The sequence below is a fragment of the Dendropsophus ebraccatus genome, chromosome 9, assembly GCF_027789765.1.
Source record: "Dendropsophus ebraccatus isolate aDenEbr1 chromosome 9, aDenEbr1.pat, whole genome shotgun sequence".
NCBI lineage: Eukaryota > Metazoa > Chordata > Amphibia > Anura > Hylidae > Dendropsophus > Dendropsophus ebraccatus.
This window is the reverse complement of record NC_091462.1, coordinates 57353254-57374306: the sequence shown is the minus strand read 5'-3', so window position 1 is coordinate 57374306 and position 21053 is coordinate 57353254. Positions and strand designations below refer to the sequence as shown.

The window sequence follows — 21053 nt, the reverse complement described above, 5'->3', positions numbered from 1 at the left end:
CTATTTCCGTGGTGTTTCCATTATTTTCTGAGGTTGACAGGTTTTCAAGCAACCTTCCCTGGGTCGAGCTTGGGTCCCCTGCAAAAATGCTCGAGTTTCCCATTGACTTCAATCGGGTTCGTTACTCGAAACGAGCACCCGAGCATCGGGAAATATTCGACTCGAGTATCGAGCACCTGAGCATTTTAGTACTCGCTCATCACTATTTATTATGTTTAAAATAGGGCTGACTAGGTGCTGGAGGAACCAAGAAATTCCACCTCAGCATGAAGTAGCCTATGCCATTCATACCACATATTTGTATAAGACGGCCATTACTTTGGGTAATTCAAACTACCCAGCTTTTCTGGAGATATCGCTGCCTTGGACCCGATCCAAGTTCTGTCTCTCAGGCATGCTGTTGTAGACCTCACAACTTTCTTATTTACTTGCTTATATAACAGTTAGCACTGGGACAATTCTGGATATGTCTACTTGGTGTTAAAGACTGTTTATTAACAATATCAAGTATCTAAAGTTTTTGGCTATGTTCACACAACGTAAAACTACGGCCGTAGTTCTCGCCGCAGAACTACGGCCGTAGTTTTGCGTTGTGGAACAATTCCTTATGTGCAATGGGATCCCGGCCGGAGCGTACACTCATCGTACACGCTCCGGCGCCCATACGGCGCCGGAGCAAAACTGACAGGTGATGATCCGGCCAGAGACCGGCCGTTCCGTGACCCGGCCGGGGTCACGGAAGGGCCGGTCTCATACAACGTGTGACCATAGCCTTTAACTGTTGTGTTTCGGTTTGCTATAGTTATTGTAATGTAACAATGTTATGGTGCTGCATTGACGGATGTAGGTTCACTAATCCTGTTTACATGTATGCTATATTTTGTAAAAATTCTTAATAAAAACTATTAATACTAACAAAAAAAAAATTAATGTCAGAAATGTGCCTGAAACTGTGATACTTTTGTCCAGGTGCTATATAAGTGCTTAGGCCGCTATATTAGGTAGAGTGATGTCAAAGATTAGTGCTGTTTCCATACAGACTCTCTTAATGAAGTTGCACGAAACTTGCACACCATGCTATTCATACTAACAAGTCCAAAGGGTACGAGAAAAGTTTCAGTGACTATTGAATGACATCTGCAATTGAAACTGCACAACAGACGCTTGAAAATCCCAACTTGCATGTACATATGCTTCAGTTATGTTAAGTAACAACAACCATATGTAACTAACATTCCAAACAGCAAATCACTGATGGAACAGATTTCCAGTGGTAACAAATGACCACTTAGTTTCCATAGAGACACACACAGATATTTGACCCAAATGCTATTTTTAATTTGCAGTAGTCAAATGAACTCCATCATGTCGTGGCCCAACTTACGACAGCTTTCATGACTTATTGTCTAGCCTGAAATACATTTTAGGTCTACTGTCTAAATGTGATAAACCTCTCACAAGTTCTTAGAAGGAACACAGCTTATGGGTACATTCACACATACAGAATCTGCAACAGATCTGGAACAAATGCGATGGCGCAGATTTGAATCTGCAGCAGATCGGTAGCAGATTTCATGGCTCAGATTAGATTCAAAGCAAATCTGCAACTTCAAATCTGCTGCAGATCTAAAGTTGATCCTGTTTGTGTGAACGCACCCTTAGGCCGGGTTCACACTAAGGAACCGCACTCTTCATTGTGTGAACTGACAGGTCTGTATGGCCGCTATTCAATGAATAGCAGCTGCACATAACTGACATGTCAACTTTTCATGCAGCCGGTTGGAATCCTGGCCGCAGCGTATACTATGGGGGAGATTTATCAAACATGGTGTAAAGTGAAACTGGCTCAGTTGCCCCTAGCAACCAATCAGATTCCACCTTTCATTACTCACAGACTCTTTGGAAAATAAAAGGTGGAATCTGATTGGTTGCTAGGGGCAACTGAGGCAGTTTCACTTTACACCATGTTTGATAAGGGTGCGTTCACACCTACAGGATCTGCAGCAGATCTGCAGCAGATTTGATGCTGTGTTCAGTTATTTAAATGAAATCTGCTGCAGAAAATAAGCTGCAGATCCTGTAGGTGTGAACGCACCATTAATCTCCCCCATATGTGTATAAACTATGTCCGGGATTCCTCTGACTTCTATGGCAATGTATCTTTTGTATTATTGTAAACTGCTATGGAATATGGCACTATGTAAATAAAAAAAAATCTTATTATTATTACTGTTAACTGCATCAGAATTCTGGCATACATTGTTTCCCTCTGCATAAGCCACACCCCTTTGTCACATGCAGCTGAAACATCATGTACAACACATAATAAAATGTGATGTTCAGCATGGAAGTCATTTCCTGGTGTACATTACATACGAATTTTGGCACATTTTTAACAGTAAATCTGTTCCTGTATATGACAAAATTGCTATATATGCTTTTCTCCATAATGATCTTGCTTTAGAAAGCTGGGATTTACTAGGGCCTATATTTGTCAAATGTATTCTGTTTTTTCAAATGTAAACCTTGTTTTCTGGGTCTGCTAGTAATCCTGAAATATTTTTGAACCTCAGCAGTCCATTATAACCCATCAGCATAATTTACAGTTACAAAGAAACAGCACTATTATTCCTGGATAAATATCCAATTGTGCTGATTCATTTTTATTTAAACCTGCTGAAATAGAGTAAAAGTGGCGGATGTTGACTCAGCAAAATGCTGCCATTCTACACTCCTGGCACAGGAGACACAAGTTCCTTTTATAATACTTAACTGCTCTCTTTTCCGATTATGATGCTGATCTAAGAGCAGACAGAACAGCGTATGGACCCAGAACAATTCTGACCACCATGTAAGTATGAGTGACTACAGAACGCAGAAACATTGCTATTTTCACATTTGGTGTGAACATCTTTGCCTTTATATTGACATGTACTGCCTATAAAATGTATAATAATAGAGTGCTGTACAAGGAGCAGAATTTCCTCCTTACCCTACTTCTGCTTAATCGGTTGCTGTTTGACAGATCTGGTTACAATGCAATCTGGTTACAATGCAGTTGAGCTTTGGTGTGGCAAGCATTAAAAGACGTGCTGCATGTATGTGCCCACATCTGCCCTGCTCATTCCTTCATGCTCTCTGCAGTCTCTGTCAGTCCTTGTGTTTCCCATCCTCTCCATTACTGCTATAATGTGCCTGCACTTACACCCAGCCAGTCACGCTGCTGTATAGAAAAGTTTCTGTCACTGTCCTCCTGCACAGCTCTGTGATTCTCACTTCCTGTTTGGTCCATGCTAAACACACCACTTCCCCATTGCTGTCATGTGACCACACAGACCTGTGACAGCAGCCTTGCTTCTCTATACTAGCCTGTTGTACTATGCTACTGCATTATGGGGATCTGCAGTTCCATCCTGTATCTGCAAACTGCTGCTGTTCTTTCAGCTTTATGCACTTACTATACATTATACTCGACATGCTCATTGCAATGTGCTCTGGTATAGAGTGGATTTGGATTACAAGCACGGTCCCGGAACGAATTATGCTTGTAATTCAAGGCACCACTGTATATATATATATATATATATATATATATATATATATATATATATATATACTAGAAAATGTACCCGGCGTTGCCCGGGTATAAAGGGTCAGTGTGTTAATTACATTTGTTCTGAGGTGCCCAGGAGGCCAATCTAAAGGTATTGTTTCATCTGAGTTAATCAGTGGAATTAGTGTATACCTGTAGTGCATAGTTGGAGGGGTTCTGTATACCTACAGTGTATAGTTTTTAGGGGTCTCGCATATCTGTAGTGCATAGTTGGGGGTGCTTTATACCTATAGTGTATAGTTGGGGGGGTCCTATATACCTGTAGTGTGTAGTGGGGGGCTGTATAGCTGTAGTGTATAGTTGAGGGAGGTCCTGTATACCAGTAGTGTATAGTTGGGGAGGGCTGTATACCTGTACTGTATAGTTTAGGAAGTCCTGTATACCTGCAGTGTATAGTTGGTAAAGGTCCTGTATACCTGTACTGTATAGTTCGGGGGTCCTGTATACCTGTAGTATATAGTTGGTGCTGTATACCTGTAATGTATAGTTGGTTGAGGTCTTGTTTACCTGCAGTTTATAGTTTGAGGGTCCTGGATACCTGTAGTGTATAGTTGGTGGAGGTCTTGTATACCTGTTGTATATAGTTCGGGGGTACTGTATACCTGTAGTGTATAGTTTGAGGGTCCTGTATACCTGTAGTATATAGTTGGCGGAGGTCCTGTACACCTGTAGTGTAAAGTTTGGGGGTCCTGTATACTTGTAGTATAGCCATGGTAAAGGTGCTGTATACGTGTAGTTTATAGTTTTGGGGTCCTGTATTCCTGAAGTGTATAGTTTGGGGTCCTATATACCTGTAGTATATAGTTGGTGGAGTTCCTGTATACCTGTAGTGTATAGTTTTGGAGTCCTGTATACCTGTAGTGTATAGTTTGGGGTCCTGTATACCTGTAGTATAGAGTTGGTGGAGTTCCTGTATACCTGTAGTGTATAGTTTTGGGGTCCTGTAAACCTGAAGTGTATAGTTTGGGGTCCTATATACCGGTAGTATATAGTTAGTGGAGTTCCTGTATACCTGTAGTGTATAGTTTTGGGGTCCTGTATACCTGTAGTATAGAGTTGGTGAGGGTGCTGTATACCTGTATTATAGAGTTGGTGGAGGTCCTGTATACCTGTAGTGTATAGTTTGGGGTCCTGTATACCTGTAGTATGTAGTTGGTGGAGGTCCTGTATACCTGTAGTGTAAAGTTTGAGGTCTTGTATACCTGTAGTGTATAGTTTGGGGTTCTATATACCTGTAGTATATAGTTGGTGGAGTTCCTGTATACCTGTAGTGTATAGTTTTGGAGTCCTGTATACCTGTAGTGTATAGTTTGGGGTCCTGTATGCCTGTAGTATAGAGTTGTTGAAGGTCCTGTATACCTGAAGTATATAGTTGATGGAGGTCCCGTGCACCTGTAGTGTATAGTTTTGGGGTCCTGTGCACCTGCAGTGTCCTGTATACCTGCAGGGTCATATTTACCATTAGGCACTCATGGTTGCAGAGGGGCAGTACCCTCCCATTCAGACTTGCCAGAAAATCAGGTGTCTTTTCGAGGGGGGGGGGGTATGGCGGTATTGGTCAGGTCTAGTATAGTGGTGTTCAACAACAGTTCAAGGGAACAGCACAGGCCAAAGTCAAAAATAGAAAGGGTAGATGTAGAGTGCTCGTCTCACCAGACAGGACCCCTCCGTCCAGATGCAAATCCTCAAAAATCAACAGGAGACAGCACTTCAAAGTGAAAAACGTGATGCTTTTATTCACATCCTACTTCCGCAAAGTTTCGGCTTGTTCTCAGCCTTTCTCAAGCGTGATTTTTTAGTATAGCAGTGTTATCCAGTCACAGTATGGTGGTATTGGTCAGGTCTGGTATGGCAGTGTTATCCAGTCACAGTATGCCGGTATTGGTCAGGTCTGGTATGGCGGTGTTCTCCAGTCACAGTGTGGCGGTATTGGTAAGGTCTGGTATGACAGTGTTATCCAGTCACAGTATGGTGGTATCAGGTCCGGTGTGGTGGTGTTATCCAGTCACAGTATGGTAGTATTGGTCAGGTCTGGTATGGTGGTGTTATCCAGTCACAGTATGGTGGTATTGGTCAGGTCTGGTATGGTGGTGTTATCCAGTCACAGTATGGTGGTATTGGTCAGGTCTGGTATGGTGGTGTTATCCAGTCACAGTATGGTGGTATTGGTCAGGTCTGGTATGGTGGTGTTATCCAGTCACAGTATGGTGGTATTGGTCAGGTCCGGTATGGTAGGGTTATCCAGTCACAGTATGGCGGTATTGGTCAGGCCTGGTGTGGCGGTGTTAAATGTGACATGTGGAGCTATTACCTACCAATCATGATGCTAATTGGTGAGTGAAGATGGGGCATCTTCAGGTTTAGTGCTTAGGGAAGCAGCAGCTGGTAATACTGCCCTGTATACATGTACTGTATAGATGGAGTAGGGGGCCCTGTATACATGTACTGTATAGATGGAGTAGGGGGTCTACCAGTTATTTCTGTGGATCTGTTGTAAGGCAGCTGGCCCTAGCAACCATACAGATTCCAGCTCCCTATGAAAATGAAAGTAGTAATCCTATTGGTTGCTAAGGCTCCCAACTGCCGTTTTCTCTGGGCAGAGCTGCAGCTAATTATGTCACCTGTGTGTGCAGTGTGGAGATTTTCCCATTCATTTCTATGGGGCGCCGCTCTATCCTCTTCCCTCCTGTACATCTGGCGGGGACGGGACCTTCGCTCTAACCTTCCCGGGCACCCAATGTATCTGTGTGCCAAATCTGGGGTCAAACGGTTCAGGTGTTTGGAAGTCTATACCGGACAGACAGACAGACAGACTTTCATTTTTATTATATAAATATATATAAATATGTATATTTATATGCAATTTTGGAGGAAAAAATGCAATGCAAGTCTCCACCTGTACAAATCCAGTTATTGCGTATGGTGTCAATCCCTAAAGTGAACTGTACTTATTGAACTTGGCTTTAAATGTGTCTGAAACCTAATATGACCACTAAAGGACATTGATCACAAGTTGTGCTTTCAGGAAACAATCAAGTGTTATATGATCATATAGTAAAAATGTATAGAAACCCTCTCTGTCAAATGGAAACATCTTGGATCATATACAAACGACCTAATTTGACATATCCAATATAATACAGCTGGGACTTTCTGGTGGCAAGTTTATGGTATATTCACACATGGAAGATTTGAGGTGGAAATCTCTGCAACTTCTTTTTACTTATAAATGAGGCTTGTAAGCACCCATGAACATCTTAATCACATCTTAATGACCAATATGACTGACATATCAATAGATTCTATTTATACCTTTCACCTATTTACCTGTAAATCTTGCAGTGGTACTCAATGTGCAATGTACAGAACACACGTACATGCCACTGAAAGGGTACCCACCAATATCTGGGTTAAAAACACATTCTCCACTTCTGCTGGTCCAATAGAATCCAGGACCCAACTGTCCATAACTTCCTGTTCCCAAACCCAACAACTGTGACGCATCTTAGCCAGCTATTGGCTGAGCAAACATTTTTATCCCAGTGTGCCCCCTTTTTATTCCACTGGAAGAACCCCTTTCATTGATTTAAAAAAAAACAAATTACTTTAATGTTGGTATAATATACTTACTTGTTCAAAGAGAGGTCAAGAATAAACTTGGAACCAAAGGCCTCTATCTGGAAACTAGTCTGGGCAAGATGCACAGCCTAAGAATAAAAAAAAGTATTGTAGTTACAATGGACACAATTATACTTAATATGCATAATAAACTCATAAATACCCATGAGATGAAATCATTAATTATTTAGACAATCTCCAGATACTGCAACATCATGACCAGATACGCCTGCTTAGCCAATCAGTGACTGAGGCGGGAAAACTCTACAGTCACACTGGCTGAGCGGGTAGCTTCTGCTGGGTCATGACAAAACAGGAACCTGGGAGATACAGGAGTCTGGGGGGTGACAGTGAGTGGTGGCACTGAGGCTGCTGTTTTCCTTTTGCCCAGAAAACCCTTGTGGAGTCATCTCATCATTACTACTACATATTAGCCCGTATGTCTATGATATATGATACATGACCACTCGGTCATCGCAAAAGCTGATATCTTTAATATAATTTACCGTATATACTGTCTTACTTTCTGACCGGCCACTGTTCTTCAAGCAGGATTAGATGTAAGCATTACTGGCTTTTGTTTTCGTACTAACATGTCCCAATCTACAATATAGTAGCGCCATGATCTATGGTAAAACTAAAAAGGGACTTCAGTTTCATTTGTCTCCTGAGCCCAGTAAAACATTAAATGAGAACACCGTGTAAAGAAAGATAAACTGGCAACACCAGTGCTGCACTGGCAAGATGAGCCATTTGTTTATCTAATTTTTTTTTTTTTTTATATTTCATTCTTTTCTGCTAGTAGTTTTTCTTTTACTCTTGTAACACACCTCCCTGACTACAGCATGTGACATCACCATTTTATTCAGGAAGAGAAGCCTTGATGCAGTAGTAAGTGCAGGGAAAAAAGCACTTTATAAGCATTGCCCGTAAGAAGGGTATATTGGTGATTTGTATAAACTTTTGGCGGGCAATACAATACAATTTCGCCAGACTTCTCCTTTAACCCCTTAGCGACCCATGACGTATCTGATACGTCATGGTGCCGCGGGGGGTGTTCAGAGCGGGGTCCCGCCGGGACCCCGCTCTGAACGGCGCTGATCCCGGCTGACACGTGCAGCCGGGCAGTGCCTCTGTTAGCCGGCGCGGGTCCCGTTGCCGCGCCGGCTAATTAAGCACTTCAATGCAGCTGTCAAACCTGACAGCTGCATTGAAGTGCTTTATGCACACTATCCCTGGTGTCTAGTGGGTCGGATCTCCGGGGAGATCTCCGGGGAGATCCGTTCTTCTGCCCGTGTCGGGCCTCAGCGTCGGAATGACGCTGATCCCGGCTCGGCAATAGATTGCTATGGCCTGCAGCAGGCCATAGTAATCTATGACTGATCTAATCGATCTTTGCTGTGTATATACACAGCATTGATCTCTATGAGAGATCAGTGCTATGTATATACAAGCCACCCAGGGGGGCTTCTAGTCCATGTAAAAAAAAAAGTAAAAAAGTGTTTTTATTAATAAAAAATCCCCTCCCCTAATAAAAGTCCAAATCACCCCCCTTTTCCCATTTTATAAATATAAATTAATAAATAAACAAATAAATAAACATATTTAGTATCGCCGCACACGTAATCGCCCGAACTATTAATTAATCACATTCCTGATCTCGCACGGTAAACGGCGTCAGCGCAAAAAAATTCCAAAGTGCAAAATTACGCATTTTTGGTCGCATCAAATCCAGAAAAAATGTAATAAAAAGCCATCAAAAAGTCGTATATGCGCAATCAAGGTACCGATAGAAAGAACACATCATGGCGCAAAAAATGACACCTGACACAGCCCCATAGACCAAAGGTAAAAGCGCTATAAGCCTGGGAATGGAGCTGTTTTAAGGAACGTGTATTTGTTAACAATGGTTTGATTTTTTTAAAAGCCATCAGATACAATAAAAGTTATACATGTTATATATCGTTGTAATCGTAACGACTTGAGGAACATGAATAACAAGTCAGTTTTACCATAGGGTGAACGGTGTAAATGCAAAACTCCCCGAAATCAAAACAAATTCGTTTTTGTTTTCAATTTGACAGCGCAAATGATTTTTTTCCGGTTTCGCAGCATATTTTATGGAAAAATAATGCCTGTCATTACAAAGTACAATTGGTTTCGCAAAAAATAAGCGCTCATATAAGTCTCTCGGTGAAAAAATGCAAGCGCTATGGACTTTTAAACATAAAATGGAAAAAGCAAAAGCGCAAAAACGAAAATTGGCTTTGACCTTAAGGGGTTAATACAATTCCTTTAATGAAAGGAAACAAATATAAGTGTTGTTCACATTTCGTAGAATTGCTGACTATAGTGGCTGTGAGCTTGGAGGCTTACATTATACTTATGTGGATTGAGTTCTACATTACTTGGTTCAAAGAAAGAGATAGGTCATAACCATATCACACTTCTTAAACAAGTGTCTCAGGTTCTGTAAAGATGGCCCAGTGCCTAGACTCCAAGACTTATGCAAGGGCAAACAATCGTACTGAATTAGAAGGAATTTTTTTTTTTTTCCAAATCAGACTCTCAATATATGCCCCCCTTTAGTGGCAAATATATGATGTGCAAAGGCATGTGTCCCCTAAATAAAAAAAAAACGTTACTTTTGCTTATTAAAATATAAGCAAAAAATTTTTCAACAGATCATGACAGTGTTGTAGGAAATCTTCATAAAAGGGACTTCCATGATGTAAAAAAAAAAATTGGAGCAAGATAAAAGGGAAGGAACAACTAATGGAGAAAAAGGATAGATTTTGTAAAGGGATAAAAGGTCACATCTAGAGGGTAGGTGTGTTCATTTAACAGAGATGGATGGCTGGGGAACTCAGATCTGCCCCGAGAAAGAATTTGTATTGTTAAAGGGGAACTATCAGCAGGTTAGACAAATCTAATCAGCTGATAGCCCCCTACTGCGCACAGCCGCTAAGAATGAAGGTATGTGTTTTACCTACATCCTCAGTGCAGGGCCGTCTTACCCATTGGGCATGGTAGGCGGCTGCCCGGGGGCCCTTGCGTCCTAGGGTGCCCCTGCCCAGGGGAGCCATCTATAAGGGGGAGCCATCTATAAGGGGGGAATACGGGGGAGCCATCTATAAGGGGGGATACAGGGGGGAGCCATCTATAGGGGGGGATACAGGGGGGAGCCATCTATAGGGGGGATACAGGGAGAGCTATCTATAGGGGGGGGATACAGGGGGGAGCCATCTATAGTGGGGAAAACAGGGGGGAGCCATCTATAGGGGGGATACAGGGGGAGCCATCTATAGGGGGGATACAAGGGGGAGCCATCTATAGGGGGGAATACAGGGGGGAGCCATCTATAGAGGGGGATACAGGGGGGAGCCATCTATAGGGGGGATACAGGGGGAGCCATCTATAGGGGGGATAAAGGGGGGAGCCATCTATAGGGGGGGATACAGGGGGGAGCAATCTATAGGGTGGATACAGGGGGAGCCATCTATAGGGGGGATACAGGGGGAGCCATCTATAGGGGGGATACAGGGGGGAGCCATCTATAGGGGGGGATACAGGGGGGAGCCATCTATACGAGGGGGGATACAGGGGGAGCCATCTATAGGGGAGGATACATGGGGGAGCCATCTATAGGGGGGGATACAGGTGGGAGCCATCTATATGAGGGGGGGGATACAGGGGGGAGCCATCTATACGAGGGGGGATACAGGGGGGAGCCATCTATACGAGGGGGGGATACAGGGGGGAGCCATCTATAGGGGGGGATACAGGGGGGAGCCATCTATACGAGGGGGGGATACAGGCGGGAGCCATCGATAAGGGGGAATACGGGGGAGCCATCTATAGGGGGGGGGATACAGGGGGGAGCCATCTATAAGGGGGTAATACAGGGGGAGCCATCTATAAGGGGGTAATACAGGGGGGAGCCATCTATAAGGGGGTAATACAGGGGTGAGCCATCTATAAGGGGGTAATACAGGGGGGAGCCATCTATAAGGGGGTAATACAGGGGAGCCATCTATAGGGGGGGAATACGGGGGAGCCATCTATAAGGGGGGAAACAGGGGGGAGCCATCTATAGGGGGGATACAGGGGGAGCCATCTATAAGGGGGGAATACGGGGGAGCCATCTATAAGGGGGGATACAGGGGGAGCCATCTATAGGGGGGATACAGGGGGGAGCCATCTATAGGGGGGGATACAGGGGTGAGCCATCTATAGGGGGATACAGGGAGAGCCATCTATAGGGGGATACAGGGGGAGCCATCTATAGGGGGGGATACAGGGGGGAGCCATCTATAGGGGGGATACAGGGGAGCCATCTATAGGAGGGATACAGGGGGGAGCCATCTATAGAGGGGATACAGGGGGGAGCCATCTATAGGGGAGGATACATGGGGGAGCCATCTATAGGGGGGGATACAGGTGGGAGCCATCTATATGAGGGGGGGGATACAGGGGGGAGCCATCTATACGAGGGGGGGATACAGGGGGGAGCCATCTATACGAGGGGGGGATACAGGGGGGAGCCATCTATAGGGGGGGATACAGGGGGGAGCCATCTATACGAGGGGGGGATACAGGCGGGAGCCATCGATAAGGGGGAATACGGGGGAGCCATCTATAGGGGGGGGATACAGGGGGGAGCCATCTATAAGGGGGTAATACAGGGGGAGCCATCTATAAGGGGGTAATACAGGGGGGAGCCATCTATAAGGGGGTAATACAGGGGTGAGCCATCTATAAGGGGGTAATACAGGGGGGAGCCATCTATAAGGGGGTAATACGGGGGAGCCATCTATAGGGGGGGAATACGGGGGAGCCATCTATAAGGGGGGAAACAGGGGGGAGCCATTTATAGGGGGGGAGCCATCTATAGGGGGGATACAGGGGGAGCCATCTATAAGGGGGGAATACGGGGGAGCCATCTATAAGGGGGGATACAGGGGGAGCCATCTATAGGGGGGATACAGGGGGGAGCCATCTATAGGGGGGGATACAGGGGGGAGCCATCTATAGGGGGATACAGGGAGAGCCATCTATAGGGGGATACAGGGGGAGCCATCTATAGGGGGGGATACAGGGGGGAGCCATCTATAGGGGGGATACAGGGGAGCCATCTATAGGAGGGATACAGGGGGGAGCCATCTATAGAGGGGATACAGGGGGGAGCCATCTATAGGGGGGATACAGGGGGAGCCATCTATAGGGGGGGATACAGGGGGGAGCCATTTATAGGGGGGGATACAGGGGGGAGCCATCTATAGGGGGATACAGGGGGAGCCATCTATAGGGGGGATACAGGGGGAGCCATCTATAGGGGGGGGATACAGGGGGGAGCCATCTATAGGGGGGATACAGGTGGGAGCCATCTATATGAGGGGGGGATACAGGGGGGAGCCATCTATAGGGGGGGATACAGGTGGGAGCCATCTATATGAGGGGGGGGATACAGGGGGGAGCCATCTATAGGGGGGGATACAGGGGGGAGCCATCTTTACGAGGGGGGGATACAGGGAGGAGCCATCTATAGGGGGGGATACAGGGGGGAGCCATCTATACGAGGGGGGGATACAGGGGGGAGCCATCTATAAGGGGGAATACGGGGGAGCCATCTATAGGGGGGGATACAGGGGGGAGCCATCTATAAGGGGGTAATACAGGGGGGAGCCATCTATAAGGGGGTAATACAGGGGGAGCCATCTATAAGGGGGTAATACAGGGGGGAGCCATCTATAAGGGGGTAATACAGGGGGGAGACATCTATAAGGGGGTAATACAGGGGGGAGCCATCTATAAGGGGGTAATACAGGGGGGAGCCATCTATAAGGGGGTAATACAGGGGGAGCCATCTATAAGGGGGTAAAACAGGGGGAGCCATCTATACGGGGGGATACAGGGGGAGCCATCTATAAGGGGGACGGATACAGGGGGAGCCATCTATAAGGGGGGGATACAGGGGGGAGTCATCTATAAGGGGGTAATACAGGGGGAGCTATCTATAAGGGGCCAATACAGATGTGCAGTGTGTAGAGAGATGAGGATGGTGACAGAGTGTGGAGCCCAATCGGTAGGTGACAGGGGCTGCCCCTGTCACTTACACTTAAACGCTGGGATTGTGGTGTTTAAGGGGTTAATGGCAGGCTGCAGCATGATCGCTGCAGCCTCTCATTAACGGTGAGGGCTCGGCTGCAGCTATGAAGCGCACTCCGCTCCGGAGCGCGCTTTATAGTGGAATAAACACCCTAGACATACAGTTACACCCAGGGTCATTACTCCCAGGTCATTACTGGAAGCACAGGGTCGTCTAGAGGTTAAACATGCAGCCAGTAAATATCTCTCTTTTTCTCAAACAGTAGTCCATGCTCCCAAAACAAAGGAAGTGACCTAGGCAGTCCCAGTCCTAATTCCTATTATGCCACAACAGCTGTAGCAAAGTAGTTAAAAAATACAAGAAAATTCACAAGTACATTTGTAAATTTGTGTATTGGAGGAAAGGGCTATTGAACAACTACAACTCATATCATGCTCTATTATGTTTGTCATTATGGAAGTAGTGTGGTCTTACTGCACACAAGCGTGAGCTGACAGTCTTTGTATTTTTTGCTGCTGTTATGGAAGAAGTAGTTAAAGTGACACTGTCACCTCCTTTTTGCATTCTGTCTTAGTGGTTTTCATACCTTATTTTATATCATACGTCATGCTGTTTGTTCAAGTAAAAAGTGATCTTTTATCAACTGCAGATTGTGTTAAGTGGGCGGGGCTTCACGGCATTAGCGCCACTTTGCCCCGCCATTGACCCCTCCCCTCCATGATGTCATAGGCACATAAGCCGCACCTTTCGCCGGCCATTGGAACAGGCTGGCCTAAAGGTCTAGGCCCCACCCCATTTTGGTCGGCCCACCAATGGGCATCAAGGGGGAGGGGCCTGTTTGTGGTGGAGCTGTGGGAGGGGATAAGTGGCGCGAATGCCGCAAAGCCCCGCCCACTTATTACAATCTGCATTTGATAAAAGATCACTTTTTACTTGAACTAGCACCATGACGTATGATATAAAATAAGGAATGAAAACTGCTAAATTTACCCATTACACCTGTGTAGAGAAGTCAGAATGCAAAAAGGGGTGACAGTGTCACTTTAAAGCGGCACTATCAGCAGGTTCTGGTCAATGAACCTGCTGATATCTGCCAACCGTCCTGCTGTTCTTTTTATTCTTTCTGTCCTTACTGAGGAGCTTTTGACTAATTGCTCCTATGCTAATGATGGGCTTTGGAGCCCATCCACCCAGAGTACCCCCTCGGCCTGCCCAGCCAGCCCCCTCCCGTCCTGCCCCCTATGCATATTCATATATGCATAGTAAGGCCCCTAGTTACCAGGCATGTGCACGGAAGATCTCCAGCTTCCAGCACATGTGCGATTCTCCCTGGCCTTCTGACTGACACAGGGTGAAGAATCCTGCATCAGCTACGTAGACAGTGAGGTCCGATACGCTGAAGGGGCCTGTGGCTGGTCCCGCCGCTCACAGCGGGCAAGGGGAGAGGCAAGTTAGTACTTGTAATCAATTTCCCCCCTGCCCCTGAAGGATGTTATAATCTGCCGGACTTCTCCTTTAATACATTGATATTCATAGTACTGTAGCACACAGTCACATGTCCACAAAACTGGAAAAGTTTCTATCATCCTAAACAACTGTATCAGCAGTAAGTTTAACTGAGCTTCCCAAGAACTGATGTGTCCTGGACTGAACATCACAAACGTCTACAGTAAATCTCTTCTTACCGGCAGGGTATTAAAAGATTGAAACAAGACTGTAAGAGTAATGCCAAATTATTTTAATGTTCTCACTAGCTAATGGTCTAAGCTACCATAGCTACAAATAGATAATATCGCATTTTACATTATTTAAAAGAAACATTCAGTGGCCAATCTTCTTAACTTGGAACAACAGCATCTAACACAGGGATTGGCAACCCATTGATTGTGATCGACAGGGTGATCACCAACATGTGCAAGGTAGATTGCTATTGAACAATGAGTATTACACATTTAAGTTTATTCTTCAGTAGTGACTGAGCTGGGTTCTGTACACTAACACACTGCTGAAGAGGAGCATAGGAAGAAGATGGTCTTCCTCACCATTGGAGTATGGACTTTTACATGTGTTGTTAAATGTTGAGTTGTATAATATCCTAGTTTTCTTACAGACTTTAGCCAAGAATTTTATAGATCACACCAAAAAATGGTAAATATTTTAGATTTAGGGTGTGATCACACGTACAGGATCCCCAGCAGATTTGATGGCCCAGATTTGATTTGCTTCGAATCTGCAACTTCAAATCTGTGCAATCAAATCTGCTGTGGATCCTGTACGTGTGAATACACCCTTAAGATTTTGCATACAGCAGGTGCAGAACCACGTGATAGAGTTAGTCTGTATAACCTAAAAAAATACTAAGCAGAATCCAGCCATGTAGCGACTTAAGGGTCAAAGTATTGACAGGCGGGGAGATGACACAAAATAGACGTGTCTTATGTAGAGACACATGGTTGTAGATAGATTTCATGACCAGTTGGCAGATTGAGAGCTCCATGGACCCATATAATTGTTGCCTATACCTGCAGACAGTCTGCAGGAATAGGCAACTTTCAAGCGCAACATGCATAGAACAAACAGAATAAACTAAACTACTATACAAGAGCTGAATACAGATATTGACATTTACAGCCACAATTTAAAGGGGTTATCCAGCGCTACGAAAACATGGCCACTTTCTGCCAGAGACAGCCCCACTCTTGTCTCCAGCTTGGGCGGGGTTTTGCTGCTCAGTTCCATTGAAGTGAATTAAGCTTAATTGCAAACCGCACCTGAACTGGAGACAAGAGTCGTGTTGTCTCTGAAAGAAAGTGGCCATGTTTTTGTAGCACTAGATAACCCCATTTAAGTTTTTTTCATTGACAGACTCTAGATTGGTGGCAGCCAATGGATTTTGTTTTGAGTACCAGACAAAGTACCATGCATGGCTCAGTGGACAATACCATCTACAAGCTTTCTTCCTGTTTTTATCTTGTCCTGCGTAACTGGCAATGTTTACACAAAAATGCACCATTGTTCAATGATTAGCAGGAGGAGATTGTTGATTCCATGACAATATCAAACAAAAAATAAATGGTATGTGATAGTGTTAATGAGAAAAATATGTGTGAGAGAAGAAACAGTAGCAGAAATGTAAGCAAGGAAAACAGCACCCCTGTGGGAAATTAAATGAAGCAAAGTACTGGAGTCAGAATGTATGCAGAGAAAAGAAGATGATATTGGAGAAGAAAGGCTGGATAGTGAAGAAGGAAAAGCTGAGAAAAAAAAACAGTCCACTCTATGCACTGCTCCCCACAAAGTACCCATTGCTACAACTAATATATCCAAGTATTCTTACAATAGTTAAATATTCTTAATGATTCAACATACACACCTATGCTGTTATTTTTGGGAGGTAGATGGCCATTTAGTGTTACAGTTATTCAGTTAAATTAGCCCTTCAGAATGGTAAAAAAAAACGGTGCTCTTGCTGCTGTTGCTAAGCCCCTCAGTCTCTTCTTTTTAGAACCAGAACTGGGTTGTTTATCAGCAGTACTCACACAGGGTCTTTCTTTGCCTGGCCAAATCTTGGCCGGTAAGTCCTGGCACTTGCTGTTGCTCTTTCCTGTTTTTTTTGTCTGTATTTTAGCAACAGTGGCATGTAATCTGCGTAGTGTGAACAGAGGCATTAAAGTGCTGGCCATCCTTTTGCTTTTTGTGTTTTTATGTGGGGTGTGTGGTACCCTTCTGTTGGCCTATGTGGGGGGATGTGACTACCTCCTGTTGGATTGCACTCCAACCATGTCCTGTGGGTGTTCAAAACAGATATTAGTTGGATCCTTGTAGGCTTAATGTAATTCCAAGAGAGGCCATTGCTAGTGTAGGACCATCTCTTTCTGAGGTCACCATTAGGGATGAGCCAACCGGCCGAGGGTCGGGTTCATATGAACTTGAACTATCGGCAATGATTCCCGTTGTCTGCCCGCTCCGTGGAGAGGGTGGATACAACCTTGAGGACTGCCTGGAGAACTGGGATACAGCCATAGCCATATGGCTCAGGTTGTATCCACCCTCTTCACGGAGAGGGCAGACAGCGGGAATCAGAAGCAGATAGTTCAGGTTCATACGAACCAAATAGTTTGCTAAGAACCTCATTCTTTAAACAACTCTTTACAACAGGTTTTTATTGTGTGTACGCTGGAGGGAGTATGTGTGGTAAGTCCTGGCACTTGCAGGTTGCTGTTGCACTTTCCTGTTACTTGTCTGGCCAGTCACAGGACAACATCCACCTGCAAACTGCAAAGGGTGGAGGTCAGGGGAGATTACATTTAAGAGGCAGCACTAAGTAGCAACAAAAGAAACTGCTGCCAAGATCAAGTGATCAGAAATTAGAAGGAAGCCTTGATTTATAACTCAGGCACAGGATGGTCTGGTTGAGGCAGATAGGCTCAAAGATTGCAGGTACACAACCCAGGTATGCTCCCCTTCTACTACACACAGCACTAGCTAAGCCCTGCCCGCACTTGCTTTGTTCTGTCTTTGTCTCTCTACTTCTAAAAACAGGCACAGAGCAGCAGATTGCAGAGAAGCGACAAAGACTTATGTTTTTTTTTTCTGTGGATAAAGAATCATGTTTGGTAAATGAAGTGACTTTATTTGAAACAATAGTGACTATTTAATAACGCATAACTATAAGGGAAAATACAGCCAAAAGCCATGATCTTTCATGACACAGACACGACAGACATGACTTCCCAGCCTGTGGGCATGCTGTAAATACAATTTTATTTCCAAATAATATATATTATATGATATAATATATAGTATATAATTATATTATATAATGTCAGGAAATACATAGCATACAAAATAAAGTGGGGCTTTTCACTCAGGTCCCCTTTAAAATTTCTGGTGTATACCATAAAAGATGTCAAATCAATCTTTAAGTTATGAATGTCAAACTTTAGTCATGAGAAATGCTGTGAGGGACCTAGAAGACACTATTTAAATCACAATGTTACATGGCTCACTAACTAACTTATTACATGGCTCACTAACACCATTATTTGTAGAAAAATACCAATAGATGACTCCTTTCTGTATGTAACACACCAGTGATCTGTGTGAATGTGCCTTTCTCAGACAGCAGATTGTACAATGCAGACGCTGACACTATACTGAATTGTTTATGTCCATAATCACATAAAGAACATTTATCATTTCCCTTTAGATTTGGTCTAAACGTCTGTATGCTTACGTAGTATTATCGCTGTGCAAGGAGAAATAATAGCAAATGGAAAATCCTGTTTTCAATGTCCATCAGGCAGAAAGGTCACAGAAAGGGGGTTCTGCCAAGCTAGCAAAAAATATTGAGTGATGTACACAAAGAGGACCTTGAGATTACCTTGCAACCAACCAATTCCCCAGAAGTCCTCATTTTAATTAATTCTCATTTTAACTCATTTTCTGTTTTGACTGAGAATTGAATTAATTAAGGTCATTCGTGCACCAGATGTGTAGATTTAGATCGCTGCTTACATCTCTCCTATACAAATAGATAACATATAGAATCAGGAGATAGATGATTCAACATAAATACATACAGTGCATTGTATGATTAAATATTGTGTTGATATCACAATACCACTAGTAGTTTATTCTGCATAGTTTGCAAAAGTTGTACAGTGTTGCCTTGGATTATGAGCATAATTCGTTCCGGTACTGTGCTTGTAATCCAAATCCACTCTTAAACCAAAGCAAATTTTCCCATAAGAAATTATTGAAATGCAGACAATTGATTCCACACCCCAAAACAGCTGAATCTGTGATATTATAAGTTACTGTACAGTATAGCAATCAGCATGTGGGGTGTATAATGTATAATAAGTGCATAACCCTCAAAAACAGCAGCAGTTTGTAGATACAGGATGGAACTGCAGATCCCCATAATGCAGTAGCGTAGTACAACAGGCTAGAATAGAGAAGCAGGGCTGCTGTCAGAGGTCGGTGTGGTCACATGATAGCAATGCGGAAGGGGGGGGTGTTCAGCATGGACCAATCAGGACTGACAGAGACTGCAGGGAGCATGAAGGAACTAGCAGGACATATGTGGGTACATACATGCAGCGCTCTCTGTCCGGGGAGAGAGGGGTTACAGCTATGAAAAGATTACCTCCACAGTCCTGTTCCACAGTCCCAGCCTGAAGTAGATCTGCTATGATTTGAAAGGTGAGGGAAATTTCCTGGGTAGGAGTACAGGGCTGTAGACCACACTATGCAGACCATGCCGCTCCCGCTCCCACCCAGTACAGGGAGCTCTTAAACCAAAGCAATGCTCTTAAACCAAGTCACAATTTTCAAAAACTGTGAGCTCTTAAACCAAAACGCTCTTAAACCAAGTTACTCTTAAACCAAGGTACCACTGTATAAATAAATAAATGTGTATGACTAAAAAGAGTAAAGTACTTGGTAGTGCGGTGTAATAATGTCTAGAGTTGTGTTTTGTTAAAATCATAGCCAAAATGATTGAAAAAAAAGGAATGAAAAAAATCCAATCAATACAAATAAAAAGTATCAATAAAAAGTGCAGGTCATCTTGCAAAAACAATGAGCCCTCACACAGCTTCGTAGATAGAAAATTAAAAAAGTTATAGGGGTCAAAATAGGGCACTGTAAAGCATTATAAAAAAATTGTTTTAATTCTTTATGAGAAACATAAAATAAATCATCTTAATTTAGTATCGATGTCAGAGTACTGATCCAAAAAAAACAGAAAACATGTCAGTTCTGCTGCACAGTAAGCTGCATAAAAACGGGAAAGAAAAATCACTCCCCACCCCCAAATTTCCAACATTTTGCATCATGTTATAGCTCTTAGAAGGCGAGGAGAAAAAATTGAAAATCACAAGCAAAAATTGACTTTGCCCTCAACCTGCTCCCGTCACTGTGGAAACTTTGAAAGTTCTGTGTGCTGACACTGGAAGTGCGGGTTGCTGTGGAAACGTCAATTGCATCGGCGAGTTCTGTGCATGAGCCCTATTAAGTTAGAACAGCCCTTGTACATGAAACTCGCTGACGCATGGGACATTTCCATGGCAACTACCGCAGAAAGTTTCAGAGTCTCCACAGTAACATGTACGTTTTAAAGGGTAAAACTTTGTGGCTTACCCCTTTAATTTATGAAGAAAAAAATAAAACAACATGCAAATAATTAGTATTGTCTTTTATATGGAAGGCGTAAATGAAACTTGCCTTTTCTGATACATTGTACATATAGTGCATGTGTAGCCTGTGATATGTGAGATGTACGAATACTTTAGTCACATGGTACATAATGGATTTCAGCCATTTCATTCTTTATCACCATATGGCCATGCAATGAAGCGTAGAGTGAGGCAGCAAAGTAGCCCGCTATGACAGTGTGCACATCCTAGTAGAGAACAATCATTCACTATGTATTGTAAGGACAATCATCATCATCATCACTATGTATTCTTCTGCCTGTGCCTTATGCTTATGACCCTGTCCATGTTCTTGCCATTTATATTCAGCACTCTATAATCATTTATGACTTGGCAGATTCACTTATACTGTGCATTGTAATTAGGAATGGTCCGAACCGAGTTCGGTTCGGGTTCGTATGAACCCGAACTCTCTGCAATGATTCCCGCTGTCTGCCCTCTCCGTGGAGAGGATGGATACAGAGGGAGGACCGCCTGGAAAACTGGGATACAG

General features: G+C 44.0%; 1 protein-coding gene across 4 annotated transcripts in view; it reads right to left on the bottom strand.

Moving 5' to 3' along the window:
- Positions 1–21053, bottom strand: part of ADAM23 (ADAM metallopeptidase domain 23) — a 141022-nt gene that overhangs the window by 102774 nt on the left and 17195 nt on the right. For all 4 annotated transcript variants that reach the window (XM_069983436.1, XM_069983438.1, XM_069983437.1 and 1 more), the window contains exon 3: positions 7244–7320. In XM_069983436.1, coding sequence (XP_069839537.1) covers positions 7244–7320 — 77 coding nt within the window. The remainder of the gene's footprint in view (positions 1–7243; positions 7321–21053) is intronic.